Source organism: Octodon degus, unplaced genomic scaffold (assembly GCF_000260255.1).
Source record: "Octodon degus isolate 3935 unplaced genomic scaffold, OctDeg1.0 scaffold00151, whole genome shotgun sequence".
Taxonomy (NCBI): domain Eukaryota; kingdom Metazoa; phylum Chordata; class Mammalia; order Rodentia; family Octodontidae; genus Octodon; species Octodon degus.
In genome coordinates, this window is record NW_004524727.1 from 859,773 (window position 1) to 877,366 (window position 17,594).

At 43.4% G+C, this 17,594-nt stretch overlaps 1 protein-coding gene across 2 annotated transcripts in view; it reads right to left on the minus strand.

Moving 5' to 3' along the window:
• Positions 1-16,316, minus strand: part of Adam17 (ADAM metallopeptidase domain 17) — a 39,515-nt gene extending 23,199 nt beyond the window's left edge. The window contains exons 1-3 of one of the 2 annotated variants that reach the window (XM_004642318.2): positions 15,997-16,316; positions 4,715-4,847; positions 428-558 (exon numbers count right to left, since the gene is read on the minus strand). In XM_004642318.2, the coding sequence (XP_004642375.1) occupies positions 428-558; positions 4,715-4,847; positions 15,997-16,093 (361 nt within the window). In that variant the 5' untranslated portion in view covers positions 16,094-16,316. The remainder of the gene's footprint in view (positions 1-427; positions 559-4,714; positions 4,848-15,996) is intronic. The other variant, XM_023702391.1, reaches the window with a different exon arrangement.
• Positions 16,317-17,594: the final 1,278 nt, after the last annotated feature.

The following is a 17,594-nucleotide window of genomic DNA, read 5'->3' on the forward strand; positions in this document are numbered from 1 at the left end:
TCTTAAACTATACTATATGGAGATTTTGATCCCATTTATTTTTTCTTGTTGCAAGAAAATTTCTAAAAGCAAGCTGTAACTGCTTTTCTGATATATTTTCTCAAAGAAATATATAATAGATCATAGAGTAAATTCCTTTTATCATCTACCTTCCCTGATCACAATCTCCTACAGCAAGCCTACAGCCCATGCCTGAATATAAGAGGTAGGTTAATGTTTACAGTCATAGAGGAAATGGATTTTCGTGAGCACAGCGTGCCAAAGGGTGCCTCCTACTAGAATGTCGCTGCTTCCAGGTGTGTGCAGCTCAACTGCAATCAGCAGCACAGCACTTTGGTGCTGCTTCCCATCAACCCACCAGTGAAGTCGGCAACAGCCTTAGACCTGGAGCTGAAGACCAGCCACAGGGCCACCCCCACGTACTCACCAACCACATGGCCGCTGAAGAAGTCCTGCCATTTCACCATATATTCACTTTCCACTTCGCCATCCACCACCACAACTTTAAAGTTTTGTGAAAAGCGCTCAGTACTTGATGTCAGATACAATTTAAAGTGCCTGGAGAGAACAATTCATATTTTACACACAGCAAATAGAAGAGAACCCTAATTTCCTTCCCTGCCTAATTTTCATTCTCAAAATTGCAGAAGAACTGACATCAGTAAAGCGCTGTGCAAGTTATAACTAATGTTTTACCTGGTACACAGAGCAAAATACTATCTCTTGCAAAGACAAATGAACTAATCTGTCTAGCTATAAAAACTTAGCAAACCAAAGAAGTTAACACTGGGGGGAAAGGACTCAAAGAACTCATGTATTCACCTTTCTTGGAAACTCTAATAAAGAAGTGCACATACACACACACACACACACCTGGTCAGGTTGTCCTACCTGAGACACTGAGTATGAGAGGCTAACACCATTACACACCAGGAACTGACCAACTACTCATGGCTATGTTATCTCTACACAGCTACAAGCTGAGCCTTAGTCAATCATCACATTCACACCCACATAGCTAGTTCGAGAGAAAGTGGAAACAGAACCTGGCTTGTTTGAAAAAGGCTCTGTGCCATCAGCAGGCAAGCTGAGCGTCCTAGGGGAAAATTCTTATTTCTGGCCAAAGAGAAACTGCTGCTTTCTATATTTAAAAGCACTCATGTCTTTTCTTCTCTCTCTAAAGAACTTATTTTGAAAAAAATTAGTCCATAGTTTACAATTAAAGAAATAGTCTCAGGGCCGGGGAGATAGCTCAGTAGATTAAGCGCCTGCCTGGAAAGTTCAAGGCCCCGAGTTCAATCCCCGGTTCTGCCAAAATAAATAAATAAATAAATAGTCTCCAGTACAGAGGATGAAATATATACATTCTGGTTCTCTTTAGATGGCTTAGTATCCTTTTTGTTTTTTATGCTTTTCCATTCTGAACTAGAAACTAGGAACAGTGAGCAAGACTTCCCTACTTAATATCTGCTGAGCCCTCTCATGATGCCCATGAACACTGCAGACAATGAGGGCACATGACCATCAGCTGTGGCATCACAAGAATGAAACACTATGTCCTCACGAGTGTGCACAAATCTTCAAACCACCAGGAAGAAATCTAGTTGGAGACTGTTTCCAAGACAACAAATATTTTTAACTTCTGAGCATACAAGGTAATTTTAGTTTGCTTCTGGTTTTTTAATGGTGTAGGAAAAAAAACACAGTAAAATGCTATTTCATAAATCTTTGCAACATTTTCTCCTGCTATCCAAAAGTGTTTTCTCCAAACATTCTCACTCATGACTTTTTTCGCCTTTTAGTAATGCTGAAGGACTTGAAAAGCATTCCTATTATAAAGGCCTTATCTTCAGTTTTAAAGCACTCTATGAGTCATGATACTACTTTCAATTTTCATTCTAAGACAGACCCGGGAACTGCCTTGTGCATTTTTGCACTAAGCAACCACTCGGAGGCCGACCAAAGCTCCATGAGCCCAGGAGCCCTGGGTTCCAGTCTGCACTAGCAGGAGAAGCATCCACTCCAGGGTAAAAATAAAGACCCAGCAAAGAGAAGACTTACACATACATTTTTAAAGTTTCCAATCTTAGTTTTTAAGTTATAAAATCTCCAAAAGGATATGTCAATCAAAATTTATCTTACTATATCCCCCCCAAATTACACTGACTTAGCTTTCTGACTCTGATATGTGAATTTACTATAAGAACAAACTATTGCTAATCAGTCTCAACTAACACTGTTTTGCTATTTGTAAAGGTCCATTCTGTCAGGCATATTACTTTCATTTCTTTATCAATCCACACCTCAAATAATCTGAGGCATTTTACTTTTAGAAAAACATTAAATAACTTTATTTTATTTTATTTATATTTTATTTTTTATTTATTTTTCCATAATTTTATTGAGAAATAACATTTAATAACTTAAAAAAAAATCCTGATGACAGGGCAGGCAAGACAGCTCAGCAGACTAAATGCTTGCTTAGGCAAGTGCAGGGACCAGGGTTCCACCCCTGGCACCACATACTGCCCTGGCCCCACCCCTGGGCACACTGAGCTGGCCACCAAGGTCAGGCATGGTGGTGCACACCTGTAATCCCAGAGCTGGGGAGGCTGAAAACAGAGTCTGAGCTGTGTAGTGATACTCTGTACCAAATACATTTTTTTAAAAAAGGCTGATGACATTATCAAAAAAGTATAAAAACATTATTTACAGTTATTCACTGCTGTGATGTATGTACATCTTGATTCATACTAAAGAGGACATGTAATTTGTAAGGTAAATTTTAAAGTTTCTTTCTTTTTTTAATAAAATCAAAACAGGCTGAGAAAGGAGGACTGTTGTGAGTTCAAGACCAGCCTGGGCTACAAAATGAGCTCGAGGCCTGCTTAACCTGCATAGTGCAAGACCCTGCCTCAAAAAGACAAAATAGATAAATTAATAAAACCACAACTCATATAGATTTTTGACCTCTCACAGTCACACCCAAATGTTATGTAGTCCTAGCTTACATGATTCCACAGGCCACTACCCTTTAGAACTGAGTCTTTTGAGTTGCCATCGCTAAGAAGCAACTCCAAAATGGGAGGTCATTCTGGTTAACCAATTTGCACTTTTTTTAAACTTTAATAACACAGAGAAACAGATTCAGAGTCTGAAAATCTTGGCTCTGATCCTACCCCTACCACTTACTTACTCTTTGACCTTGGCCTCAATCTCTGAACCTAAGGGCCAGCTAGATAGCTCAGTGGACTAAAGCATCTGCTTAGGTAGAGCACAGGGGCCAGGTTTCGATCCCTGGCACCAAAAGCTATGCTGGCCTTGCCTCTGGAGCACGCTGAGGGGGTGATCGACACTGGGCATGGTGGCGCACGTCTATAATCCTAGCTCTTAGGAGGCTGAAAACAGGCGTATCACTATGAGTCCATTCTACATAGTGAGACCCTGTAGACCCTGTACTAAACACACACACACAAATAATCTGTGAACCTAAGTTCATCTACAGATGAGAAAAATGTCACCTACTGACTGGCTTGAGGATTGGATGAAATGATGTACTATAAAGCACCCAGTACAAAATTCTCACCACCCTGTGGCGCCAGGGATCCAACCTCCACCCCTGCGTTCTACCTAAGCAATTGGATACATTTCCCATTAAACATTTAAGATTGAAACAATATAAAATAATTTCCATTCTCAATAAAATTTTAAAAATCCAGCTTAAAAAAAATAATTTCCAAACTTTCATGTATTCTTACACAGAAGGAAGAGGGGGAGAATTACTTTTTTTTTTTTTTTTTTTGATGAATCAATGTTATCTCTAAACACAAAAGAGAAATATGAAAGGCTAAGGAAGTATGTGCCCCAGAGCAATGATCTTAGAGCTTCCCAAGTGCTGGGATTTCAGGCGTGCACCATCACATCCAGCTCTTGCTGGTTTTGTTTTGTTTTTAATGCTGGGGGTGCAACCCAACCCCTTGACCACGCTGGGCATAGGCATGCACCACATCTCTGAGCTGTACACTGCTCCCAGCCAGTCTGGATTTTACACTAGGTGCACACATAAATGTTTTAATGTGATAAAGGCCTGTCTTATAAACGAAAACTAATTCAGTAGCATTATACCCTCCTGATGCTTATTTTTTTGATATTGAATAACTTCCTTTAAAGACTTTAGAATGAGGCCTACAATTATCAAGTAGAATAAAATTTTAAAAATTCATGAGTGATATTAAAGTTACTGCCCTAATAGACCATCTCAGTCAACTTATAAAGAAAAAGGAACTCAAAGCAGAAAGAACATTAAATTTTAGACCCCACTCAACACCAGACTTTGGAGTCCTGAAGAAAAACCATAGACCTCAGTATCTAAGGTAGCACCAAAAAGGTACTAAGCACTCAGTTAAAATTTTTTGTTAGAATTATATAAACATTATCATCATTAATATCTATGGAATACTCATTAACTTTTTAGTAAAAGGCAAAAGATTTATACAATCTGAAGAGAAACCAGAGTATATCATTTACTTTTTAGAAAAGATCTGAATGGAATTTAGAATAGGAAGTACTCTTAAGACTCATGTTTAACACACTGGAATTAAGTGACTACAAATCTTTTAAGATTTCCTGAGATTTCAGTAGATACCCTTTTGTTTTGCCTTTCTCAAACCAAGCCCTCCACTGCCCCAAGATTACACTATGAATAACTCGTTACCTTCTCAAAGCTGAAAATGTTAGCAGGGTTTCTAAACGCGTCGAAGCCTGGAGATCCCTTTTCCTTACAGAGTGCTGCTGGATACTTGATACAGAGAGAACTTCGTAGTCTGAGAGCAAAGAATCTAGCCTCTCTGAAAAAAGGAAAAAAGGTTATGAGCACCCAGCCCAAAAATCAGTTTTAATATCACCAGCATGATCAGGCCAGATGATCAGTACTCCCTGACCTAATGCCTGAGGAAGTGCCTAGGTCCAGCTCAACCACTAAAATGTTATTTAAAAAATGAACCCAGGCCAGACACAGTGGTGCACACTTACTTTTTTCTTTTTATTGTATTTATTACAGGGTCTTCAGAGTTTACAAGGTCTCACTACACGTAGGTCAGACTCAGTGATTCTCTGTTTTCAGCCTCCCAAGAGCTGGGATTACAGGTGTGCACCACCAGGCATGCTGGGGATTGAACCCCAAGCCTAGTTACACTCTGCCTAAGCAGGGATTTAGTCCCGCTGAGCTATCTGGCCAGCCCCAATGGTGCACACTGATAATCTCAGTGCTCAAGAGGCTGAGACAGGAAGATCATTGTCAATTCAAGGCCAGCCTTCACTACAGTGAGACCCAATCCTCCCACCCACCCAAAAGATACCCTGAATCTAATGAAGATCTAAATTCTAGTTCTCAGGCAGTGAACAGACTTGACACTGCCAAGTTAAACAACTACAGGAAGCAAATGGCCACACCTAGAATGTCAGAATTCCTGTAGAACAGATGACCCAATTTCTTAAGGAAATAAATGACTTGGAAAAGGGAGGGTCAGAGAGAAGAGTTCAGAATCCAGCAAGATCACAGGTGTGAATCATTACGTGCCTAGGACCGGGGTGGCAGGAGTGGGAATATAAACAGCTAAGTTATTTAGAAACACTTTAGGCATCAGACAGGGCTGGGCCCCAAAAGGTCAATGAGGAAAACAATGGTGGATGGCAGTGCACTCGATGAGGTCAGGTTCCAACAAGAGGAGACCACTCACCCATATGCTTCCCCTAAGGATTAACAGCAACTGACTTTCTAAGTGAGCATCAATCGCCTAGCGAGGCGCAAACCTCCTTAACCCACCCATTACAGCAAAGTCCTTGTTTGTTCCTTGTGCTGGTTGCTTCAGAACTTGCTTCCCCATTTGATCCTCATTTAATAAATATTGCCCAAACAACTATATTTGTAACTTTATTTCACCATAGTCCTGTCCCACCTCATACTCACCTTGTGATTTTTGCACTTGATTAATGTTACCTAAGCATCTGTGTTTGTAATCTTTTTATGTATTTGGTACAGGGTCTCACTAGCAGCTCAGACCCACAGTGATCCTCCTGTCTCAGCTTCCCCAGCGCTGAGATTATAGGCGTGGGGCTAGCATGGCATGTGGTACTGGGAATTGAACCCGGGTCCTTGTGCTTGCCAGGCAGGCGCTTAGACTGCCAACCTATCTCCCTGGCCCTGTACTTATAATTTTATGTTTCTGTGACCTCAGACCTACCTTTCACCTCATGGTTTTGCTTAATGAACACCCTTGAGAAGCAGGGCTGGCAGGCCACCCACTTTCTAGGACCCCTTCTCTCTCTCTCTCGGAGAGAAGCTTGGTTTCTCTCAGTACACTTCTGGTACTCTTAAAGACACTCTTGTTCCTTGACTCATTCTTCAATCTTAGGGACAGATAGCAGGTTGGGAGTTGCTTTCCCCTAGATCAGGAAAATACATGGGCGGCCAATCGGAAACACGGAGAGCACAGAGCAGCCAGAGTACATAGTGAGGTGACTTCAGATAGAAGGCAGCCTACTTGTCTAAATATCAAAGTGGCTGATGAGACCTTTCCATGGCCAACCTGAGGCCCACTGGTTAAGTCCACTTAACAGTGCATGTGGTGAGAACCACCACAAAGGGAAGAATGAGCCAAGACACCACAGCCAGAAAGAATACCTTTCTCCCAAGTCACACATCCCAAATTAGAAAGACATGGTAGTGTCTACTGATGCCAGGAAGTACCTGGTAAGACCAAACTAATTCCTAAACAACATGAAGTATTTCAGCAGAAAAAGCAAAGACTCACAGTCCCCAAAGCCAAGAAACATACAAATAAGGACCTTCTGTGCTAAAGTGATTGCATTCAGGGCCTCACCTCTTTAGGCCAGTCATCTACCCTAGCCCTTGAGGTGTCTAAATTGGCCTCAAACTTGCAATCATCCTGTCTCAGCCTCCTGAACAGCTAGAAGTACAGGTGAATGTTCCCACACCCAACACAAGTACATTTTTATTTGGTTCAGGCCAAGAGTAACTATAATAACACATACACTATAAAATACTTACAAACCTCTTTTTGTGGTTTTTTTTTTTTTTTTTTTTTTTTTTTTTTTTTTTTTTTGTCTTTTAGAGAGGGGGGCTGGCTCAGGCTACCTTAAGGTTGGGTCTGGTAAGGCATGGGGAGCTGGGGATCAAACTGTGGTCCCCTGGACCAGACTGGGTTTGCCCCAGCAGGTACTTAAACAACTGAGCTAACCCACAAGCCGCCTTTGTAAGTATTTTTTGTACTTATAAATATCTATAAATACTTATAAATCTCTTTCCTGCTGCTGCCTCCAAAATCTGGGTTTTTAGAAAACAATGGTGACTCAAGTCTCTTTACAAAGTGTCTAAAAGTATTTGAACTTCTCTCAACAAATACTGCAGGGGCTGGTGATATGGCTCAGTGGTCTAAAGCACCTACTTAGAACAAGCTTAGCAAAGCACAGGGACCGCGGTTCAATCCCCCAGCACCATATGCCAGCCAGCCCCGCCCCCTGGTGGGCTGAGCTGGCCACACACACACACACACACACAAATAGATAAAATAAAAATTTAAAAAAAAAAATACTGCAGAAGCAACGGTATTCAAAAATCATTCCAGTGTCCTCAAAATATAACAGAAGTTTAAAGTATATGTCCACCACTTGTGACATAAAATGTGCTACAGAATTTAAAAGACATTAGATTGTTTGTCAGTAAAAAATTAAAAATACTGTTCAAAAACAGAGATCAACCCAATGGTTTTTTCCTTGCCCTTACCCTAAATGTCCTTAATCAGTTCACTCATTGCCTGCCTGATAGAGCACTGTCTCAATATGAGAGACAACACCCAAGAATCCTGACATCATGTAGGAACCATGAGCATTCAAGCCCCTGAGCCACACAGCTACTGTATGGACAGAATGGACAGCTACTGCAGAGTGGTCAAAGATGGGCACTGCCTTGTGGTTGTAAACCATAAGCAAAGCAGAAGAAAGTAAGGGGTAGGCATGCTGCTACCTCAGGAAGCTTAATCCCAAATCCATTCATGGTTCTCAAACACAATAAATAGTGACAGCAAATTTTGCAGTGAGACCGAATTTCAAAAATACAGCCCATTTTTTTGTTAAAATATCCTCTGGGGACCAGTGAGATAGCTCAGCAGACTAAGCACCTGCTTTGGCAAGAGCACAGACAGGGGTGCGATCCCCAGTCCCACACACCATGCCAGCCCCGCCCTCAGGCATGCTGAGCCAGCATCCAGGTGTAATGGTGTACATCCATGATCCCAGCGCAGGAAAGGCTGAAAACAGGAGGATCATTACAAGTCCGAGCAGCATTGTGAGACCCTGTACCAATCAAATACTTAAAAAAAAAAAAAAAAATTTCCTCTGAAATGTTCCTGTTTTGTTGATGTGCTAACTGAAATTCTTTGAGGACAGTTGAATTCATGTGGTGATGCACACCTATAAACTTAGTGTGCTTAGACTGAAGCAGGAGGATTGTTGGAGCTAAAGGCCAGTCTGGACTACACAGAGACCCTCTCTCAAACATAAATAAATCACCAATTAAATAGTCTAACTATTCTGTGACATTCTGTGTGGTCTCCTGCTTTCCAAAACATAAACCAAATGAGGCCTCTCCTCTCTGAATTCCAAAGCCCTTTGTTTCTACGTTCCTTCAGACACTCTCTTGTCTCAAAGACTATCAAAAAGAGCAGAGCCGTGCTGTGTCATCTTTACCTCCAAACACTCAGCTGGAACCTCGTGCCTTACCAGCTATAAATGTTCACAAGCTGTAAATCTTCAGCCAAGCCAGTCCCTGAGTGCCTCACTGCCCTAATGCAGGTTGCTACAGGAACTCAAGTTTCATTCAAGATCATAATCACTTCTGGCTTGGAAACTCAGCCCCATGCTGTAGTTCTACTACAGGATTCTCAGAGTGTGGTCCCCACATAGCACTGCCAGCCTCGCATGGATCTCCCCAGACCCACTTGACCAGAAGCCCCAGTGGGATTCCACAGCCCATGTGAATGGAGCCTTCTGGGTGGCTTGCATGCATACCAAGTGTGACAAGCACGGCACACAAGGGCACAGTGCACAGCATGTGGCTGCAATTACTCCAGAGGCAGAAGTGGACTGTGTGTCTTTGAGGCCAGTCAGGCAACAGAGCAAAACCCAACCTTGTTAAAAGAGAAATGGCAGTCATAGACCTACACCAAAATGAGAAAACAGCTCAAAGTGAAAGCAAAAACCTTTATCACACACATATTCATGGTTTATGCTTAAGAAAGCTCAAAAACTGGTAAATTAGTACTGATACACAGTTGATAAGCTATTAAACCTTCAAATGTAAGGAATAAAACTGGTACCTACTTAAAATGCTGTACAACAAACTTTTAAGAACCCAGGAAGCCAGCCAGGCTGAAGGAGGGGAATTAACGATTCAAATCTAGCCTGAGCAATTTAGTGACCAAGTTAAGACATTGTCCCAAAATTAAAAAAAAAAAAAAAAAAAAAAAAAAAAATTAAAGGGCTGGGGATGTAGCTCAGTAGGAAGTACCTGGGCTTAATCCCTAGTACTACCAATACCTCCAAAAAAGAGGAAAATACTTATTCTATAATGTTAACCAAATAAAGACTGAAAACTATTCATATAAGGGGCTGGGGAGATGGCTCAGTAGAGTAAGTGCCTGCCTGGCAAGCACAAGGACCTGACTTGTCAGGTCCTGCCAAAATAAAACAAAATAAAACTATTCATATTACATGATCTTAGCTACAAATAAAAATAGGTCTAGAAAAAAACATATGCGTGTAAGTAACATCACTAGTTATTCTGGGTATGTTTTCCATAATAAGCACTTTTCAAAGGTAGCTCTAACACACTTTAAGATATCTTAATATATTTTCTCTGCAATTTAATCTCCTTTAATAACTACATATCCCAATTTGGATGCCCTGAAGCCATTACAAACACTCTAGTCAAAACACCTCTCTCTGAGAGAGCCCTTGGCATTGTTCTCTCACCAGAACTACAGCCCGTCTGAAACTCAGTCCCTCACTGTGCTTCCCAGATTCCAACAGCTGGTGACCAGTTTTCCACAGCCTTATGAACTGGACTTCAAAGTCCCCTCACTTCCTAGGAGTTTCTCTCCTACCCACATGCAAATCCTTCTCACACATACACAGGCCCTGAATTGTGAGGCCTCAGGTTGGAGGCCCAATCCCCCAGTGACTACCAGTGGCTCATAGCAGAGCTCAGCATGATCTGCACAGTGCCACGGAGCTCTTGGCTGGACTGTGACACCTGGTATTTACACTGCATGTCATCTGTCTAGAGGGAAAGCTGTAGGGAGTTCTGAACCAACCCAGCAGTGGCATGTCCCTGTCAGGATGGCCATGTGTGCTTTCCAGGGAAGCCAAGTTAACAAAGAAGGATAAGCTAGGGCCTACGGAGGAAGCAAAGGGAGACTTCTACATACACGTCCATGGAAACAAGGACCAGGATACTCAAAGTCAAAGCTAGGCAGTAGTGTTGTAGGGCAGGACATGGAGAGCCAGGTGTGGTACAGTAGGCCTATAATTTTAGCACCCTGGGAATCTGAGGTAGGAGGATTGCAGATTTGTGCCCATCCTGGGAAACTGAGTGATTAAGCAACATCTGTCTCAAAATTAAAAATAAAATGAGCTGGGGATGTAGCACAGCAAGGCCCTAGGTGTAATCCTCACTATCCCAGATAGTGTAATTGAAAGTGAGAGTAACACAGAAAGAATACGATGATGGGGAACTAAAGAGGTCAGAACATGGCTGCAATGAACCTGCAAGGCAGAGATTTCCTTCTCACTTCAGTGTGGAAAATAGGCCAAAGACACCTGCTGGAGGGGACATGTGGACCATATTCCACCTTGTTCCTCTTACACAATATGCTCACAGTCCATACTATGCAGGACTCCCCTGCATTAAGTCCTTATAGGACTACAGCTGTGTTACTGATAAGCAGTATCAGGAGTCTAGGCTGGTAGACAGCAAATCTACACTACATTATGCTATGCTGTGTTTCTCAACACTGATGTTAGTGAAAAAAAAGTAACAGACCTTTTTTTTTTTTTGAGAAAAGGTCTTGCTATGTAGTTCAGGATGGTCCTAAACTCACTATATTTAGGCTGGCCTTGAATTTACAGTGATTCTCCTGCCTTAATCTCCAAGAAAGCTGGGATTACCAGCTTGTACCAGCACTCCCAGCCAGTATGTCCCTTTTAAATGCTCTCAAAGAACTGAAAGTATAAATAAGGACCAAAAGTGAGACAAGAAAGAAAACATGGAAACAATGCTTTTAAAAGGGAGGGGAGGTGGGATCAAAGGGAGAGTAGGGAAATGGAGAAAAAAGTTACATCATGTACAGGTACAAATTCTCTATGATGAATATAATCACTATGTATGTTTAAAATGTACCAATAAAATCTAATTGAAAATAAATAAATGTTCTCAAAGAACAAAGAGAAACCCTGATCTTCAGGCCAGTTACTAAACTGCCCCACTGGAGATAGCTGTTGAGTTGCCTGTAGAAGATTTGATAAAACTTCCACTCCACCTTCAGAAAAGGGTAGTGAAGTTTGGTGTGGTGGCACAGACCTGTAATCCCAGTGATACTGGAAGCTGAGGCAAGAGGTCTCTAAATTTAAAGTTAGCGTGGGCAATTTAGCAAAATCTCGGACCAGCAATATAGCTCAGTGGCAGAGCATTCTTGGGTTCAATCCTCATTAAAGACCCCCCAAAAAAGTGGGTATACGATGCATCAATATGTACATGTATACAGAACTGCCCTCAAGGATATGAAGTTCAGTGAGATAGTGAGAGAAACCAAGGTAGTAGGTGAAGCTTGTTAAGAGTCTACAGCTAAAAGATAGAAGAAAAAATAAATAAATAACATGTGGGAGAGATACCCACGGCTATGGCAGATTTTAGGGCCGCGAGATACCATAAGCCCTTCATGTCAATTCTCTGCCTCCTTTAAACCTATTCATTCCTGCCTTCTCCCTAGAAACCCTCCATCAGATTTTCTTCAAAAGACTATCTCTCAAAATACAAATGCTGACAGATCCTAAAATTAACCACAGCTGGCCTTAAAGGACACCAACGATATTCTGGAAACCCTGTGACAACCAAAGGACCCCTACTGCGTTACCCACCAATGCTGAGTGGATCATTTTGACTAATACAAAGCGGGTTACATTAACTCTCCCTGTAGCAGTTAGGGTGGATGAGTATTTGTGTTTTAAAAACTATAGCTTATAAGCAAAATTAATATGAAGAGGTCAGAAGTCAGAGTCCTGAGAAAAGAGCAAGGCATAGTGCTGAGGGAGGAAGATAATAAGTTCAAAGCCAGCCCCATCAACTTGGCAACTGCCTGACTCAGAGGTCTAGGGATGCAGCGCTATGGTGAGCAAGCACACTTGGCTCCGGGCAGATCCTTGGTAACACACACACACACACACACACACACACACACAAGATATATGTACAGGCCAAATTGCTCAGCGGATTAAAGTGCCTGCTTAGGCACAAGCAGGGTGCCTGCTTAGGCAAACTTAAGCAAAGCATAGGGACCACGGTTCAATCCCTGGCACCATATACCTCACTAGTCCTACCCCTAGGGTGGGCTGAGCTGGCCATAAATCAATCAATAAATAAATAAGTCTTAAAAAAAAAAAAAGAAACGGGTCGAGAGTTCCATCCCGCTGCGTGGCTCTGCTTCCATGGCAACTGAGACTGAGAGTGGTGTTGTGCCTGTAATCTCAGCACTTGGGAGGCTGTAAACAAGAGGATCACTACAAGTCCAATCAACGCAGTGAGACCCTGTAGACCCTGTCTTAAAATACCACAAAAAAAAAAAAACACCCAAGTATATGGGCCGGTGAGATAGCTCAGCAGACACTTGCTTAGGCAAGCATGAATCAATCCCTGGCACCACATGCAGCAGCTCCACCTCCACGGCAGACTGAGGCAGCCACAGAAATCTGGCATAATCCCAGAGCTGGGGAGGCTGAAAACAGAAGAATCACTATTAGTCCAAGCTGCATAGTGAGACCCTGTAACAACCAAATACATTAAAAAAAAAAAAAAGTATAGTAAAAAAATGAGTCTTCTACAGAGTACCTATACTAACAAACTCACGCTAAATTAAAAAGTGTTTCATATACATGTGTTCATACCTCATCTGTGACCTACATTTTTTCCTTCAAACCACAACCTTTTATGAAAATTAACTCAAAAGGAAAAGTTTTGAAATCAAAGTGAGATTTATACACCTCAGTTGCAACTTCAAGATACCATCATGACTAAGCTCACATGACTCAGAACTTTCCTAAATTATGCAATTCATAACAGTTCAGATGAAATCATTTGGGGTGACCTATAGCGTACACCAAAAGCCAGGCTTCTATTAAATATATACATATATATTGTATAAATCATGTATTTGCCCTTCAGAAAAATCTCATATATATAATCATAATGTTGTACTGATCAGGTGTATGACATTTTCAGGACAAATACACTAATATAATATGAACTACACTCTTTAAACTATGAACCCATTGCTGATCTTGACCACTCCATCTAAATAATGTAAGGGTTAAGAGGAGTAACAACTGTCAAACAAACCTATTAATCTACTATTCTTCAAAGAGCCCATCACTATGTGAACTTGACCACTCCATTTTTCTAAAACCTTTTTCTCCCGGTGATTAAAAGACTTTAAGGCCCACTCCCACAGGTAAGTCTCTCTCTCCTGCTGTTAGAGGCATTCTCATCTCTTTCCTCTTCGCTTACTTCACTTAAAGTCTGTGCTTCAATACCTTCCCAAACACATCTGATGCGCCCCCTCACAGTAACACCTGCCATGCTGTGACCTCGCACTGTCTCCCATGTTGTTTTAATAGTGTTTGTTTAGCCCTCTGCATGAGTCTCTATTCCATCAGGCTATAAACTTTTAAAGATGGGTCTCATCTTTGTATTTCCAATGGCACTCATAATACCTGGCAATGTGAGGTCAAATATTTGATGAATGGGCTGGGGAGATGGCTCAGTGGTCTAAGGCGCCTACTTAGAACAAGCTTAGCAAAGCACAGGGACCGCGGTTCAATCCCCCAGCACCACATGCCAGCCAGCCCCGCCCCCTAGTGGGCTGAGCTGGCCACACACACACACACACACACACACATAAATAAATAAATTAAAAAAAAAATATTTGATGAATAAATGGGTAAGTCCATGCATGTTTCTGGCACCAAGAGTCTCCATTTCCTAACTTTTATTTATTTTTGGTTTTTTGAGACAGGTTCTCACTGTGTAACACGAGGTTGTCTTGAACTCACAGCATTCTTGCTTCCTCAGCCTACCCAATGCTGGGATTACAGGCTTGCATCACCATGCCCAGCTATTTTCTGAATTAAAAACATTGTCAAAAAAATAAAAATAAAAGCACCATCAGAAACCTTGACAATTTGCAAGTGTTGCTAAAACTCAATCTAGAAAGTAATCTTTTTCCTCCACACTATAGATTTATGCTTATTTCTCTCACCTGTGAATGGGAATAAACGTTGTGAAAATATGTAACATCTCAAAATGCACACTTGTTCCATTTGTTAACATTTATCCTTAAAACAAAGCCAATCCCTACTTTAGCCATCATCTTCACCCATACTTCAAACTGCCTTCAATTTGTAGTGACATCACATCTCAACACTTTCTAACTGGCTTCCTTGCCTTCCTTTAAACCAGGCACTTGTAACACATTTCAAAATAAGACAAAGAGGTGGCTGTTAAGTTATTCAGGTGTGAACACTCAACAACTCTCTATCAGTCACTCTTTTCTATCCATTAAATTAAGAAAAAAACTGCCAGGTAGATAATGTGAAAATAGTCATTAGCCATTAAAAAAAAAAAACTATAGGGTCTCAATCTGCACAATACATGGACCTGTGGAGGGATTTGGGGACCAGGCCAACCAAGAAAAACGACAAGTCTGCAACTTCACACATTGGATAATACACCATTTCGTATTTTATTACATATTTATTACATATTATAACCAAGCAATGTTACCTGTCAAATTCTAAAAGACAAACGATACTGAGATAGTATTATTGACAGAATCTTTTACCAAACTTCACATCCAACACGTGCTCCCCATTAACATATACTCTCTAGAAAACTCAAATAAGCACCCTGTGTTTTCCAGATAATTTCTTGGTTTAAAACACAAGGAAAGTTTTCATAGAGGCAGCCTAGGTTTTCAGTCTCCCCAATCAATCGCCTTCAATAAACTACAACGGCCCAACCCATTGGAGCACACCTGCCATCCTAGAACTCTCGGGAGGCCGAGGCAGGAAGTTGACATGCTCAGGTCCTGCCTAGACGACATAGCAAGACCCTATCTCAAAATTTAAGAAAGGTGAGGAGGGGCTGGGTGCTGTAGCTCAGGGATAGAGCACCTACGAGTTCAATGTCCATTATCACCAACAAGAACAACCACAACAACAACAACACATACACACTCAAATAACTTAGAAAGTGCTTAGGAAGGTCGCAAAATCCATCTTCAAGACTACAAATCCGGACAGAAGACGCCAATGAGGCTGCTCCAGCCACCGCCTCCCAGCCTAAATACCATCCTGAAAGAAACGAGCTCGCTCCTCGGAGCCGGGAAGGAGTCCGAGTCTCGAGTCCGAGGAACACCCTCCCCAGCACTGATTTCTTAGCAAGGCAGGGGCCTCGGCCACATCTGCCTCTGCAAATACGAGCCTGTAACACCACCCGTCACCCAGAAACACAAAGCCGGGTCCGGTGCCCCGCCGCCTGGCCCTTCCGCAGCGAGGCAGAGCGGGGAGCCACACCCCCTCCTGCGCGCAGAGCCGAGGACCGCCACAGCCGCCACCCTCCGCCCCGACATCTGACCGCCCGGCCCTCACCGAGTCGCTGGTAGGAGCCGGTGCCCGACGCGTCCGGGGGTCGCGGCGCCAGCACGAAAGGGAGCAAGCTGGTCAGGAAGAAAAGACGCTGCCTCATGTTCTCGGCCCGCCAGCTGTCCACCTCTCGGCAGCTATGCGCTGACGGAGTTTCGGAAACCTCTCACATGGAGGCAAGGAGGGGAACCGGCCGACCAGCCTCTCACGCCTCTCTTCACGCCCGCGCCGCCCACCAGGAAGACGCGAGAGCCAGACTCCGGACCTCCGGAACCGCGGGCGGCACTCCGCGAGGGCGGCTCAGCCCGCTTCCGGCCGCCGCCAGCCCCCGCACCGCCCACAGCCGGAAGCCGGAAGCCGCGCGGCACGCCGGGAGGCCCTGCCCGCGCCGGCGCTGCGCCACCTTCAGGCCCTCGGCCAGTCCGACTCGTCGGTCCGGCGGGGCTCGGCTGGCGCACCGCACGGTGTCCTCGCCTGACCCCACCCTGGCCGCTCCTCTGTCCCCGGGTGACCGCGGAGGAAGGCGAGAGTTCCCGAGCCGCCTCCACCCAAATAGCCACTTATATTAGGGGCCCTGTTCACCTTTTTAGGGGAGCTGAGATGCGCCCTGACCCCGGCCGGGAAAGCAAGGACGCACGCACCTGCCTCGGGCGAGGCCCTGCCGGGTGTGCTGTAGGGCGAGGTGGGGCGCAGGTCCAGCCGTGCTGCCCAGGGACAGGCCTGCACCTCCTCGCCCGCCACTGTGAGCTTGACCTCGGATGCAGAATAGGTGCCCAGCTAGGCGACGGGAGAGGCCTGTCCCCACCTGGTCGTGAAAGGTTGGGCGGATGGGGACGCGGTGGCACATGCTTGTAATCCCAGTACTATGGAAGGCTGAGGCAGGAGGATCTTAAATTGGAGCACAGACTGGGCAGTTTGGCGGCTTTAGTGAGACCCTGTCCCCCAAAAAGGGTGCTAGGTGGGCGACAGAGTAAGGGAGCGCTAGGTGCTGGAATCCCGACCTGCTCCTTGCCATATTGCAGGAGCCGAACTCTGCCCACTGATGCCTGCGGGTTTGGTCCTGCGCTTGGTTTATTTAACTGGGAATGGATGTTTCTTAAGACAGTCCGTTTTGCAGTACTTCGCACAGTTTTAGCTCCATGTAGTTTATAGAGTTTACGGTACTGAATAAAACTATAACAAGGATGGATGCAAATGTTACTGTAGCTCAGCTAAAGTTTATACAAGTAGGACCCAACACATTTTCCACTTAAAAAGTGGGACAGCCAGTATGACAAAATAGTAAATTGTTAGCAATAAAGTAATAGCCCTGGTCCTGTTTCAAGCCTTGTTCTTAAAAAAAAAAAACTTAATGGCTTATGTTTATTTTTGTTCCTCTCAGTATAATTTTAGCATTATTTTCAAGTTAGTGGTTTTGTAGACTTGGCTTAAGGCAGTTGAATCTAGTCTACATCTGAGGGCAAAATGCCTTCGTTGAATGTAGACATTAATGACCTCCCTCATCAAAAAGTAAGCAGTTTCGGGGCCGGGGAGATGGCTCAGTGGAATAAGCGCTTCCCTGGCAAGCACAAAGGCCTGAGTTCAATCCCCGGTTCCGCAAAAAA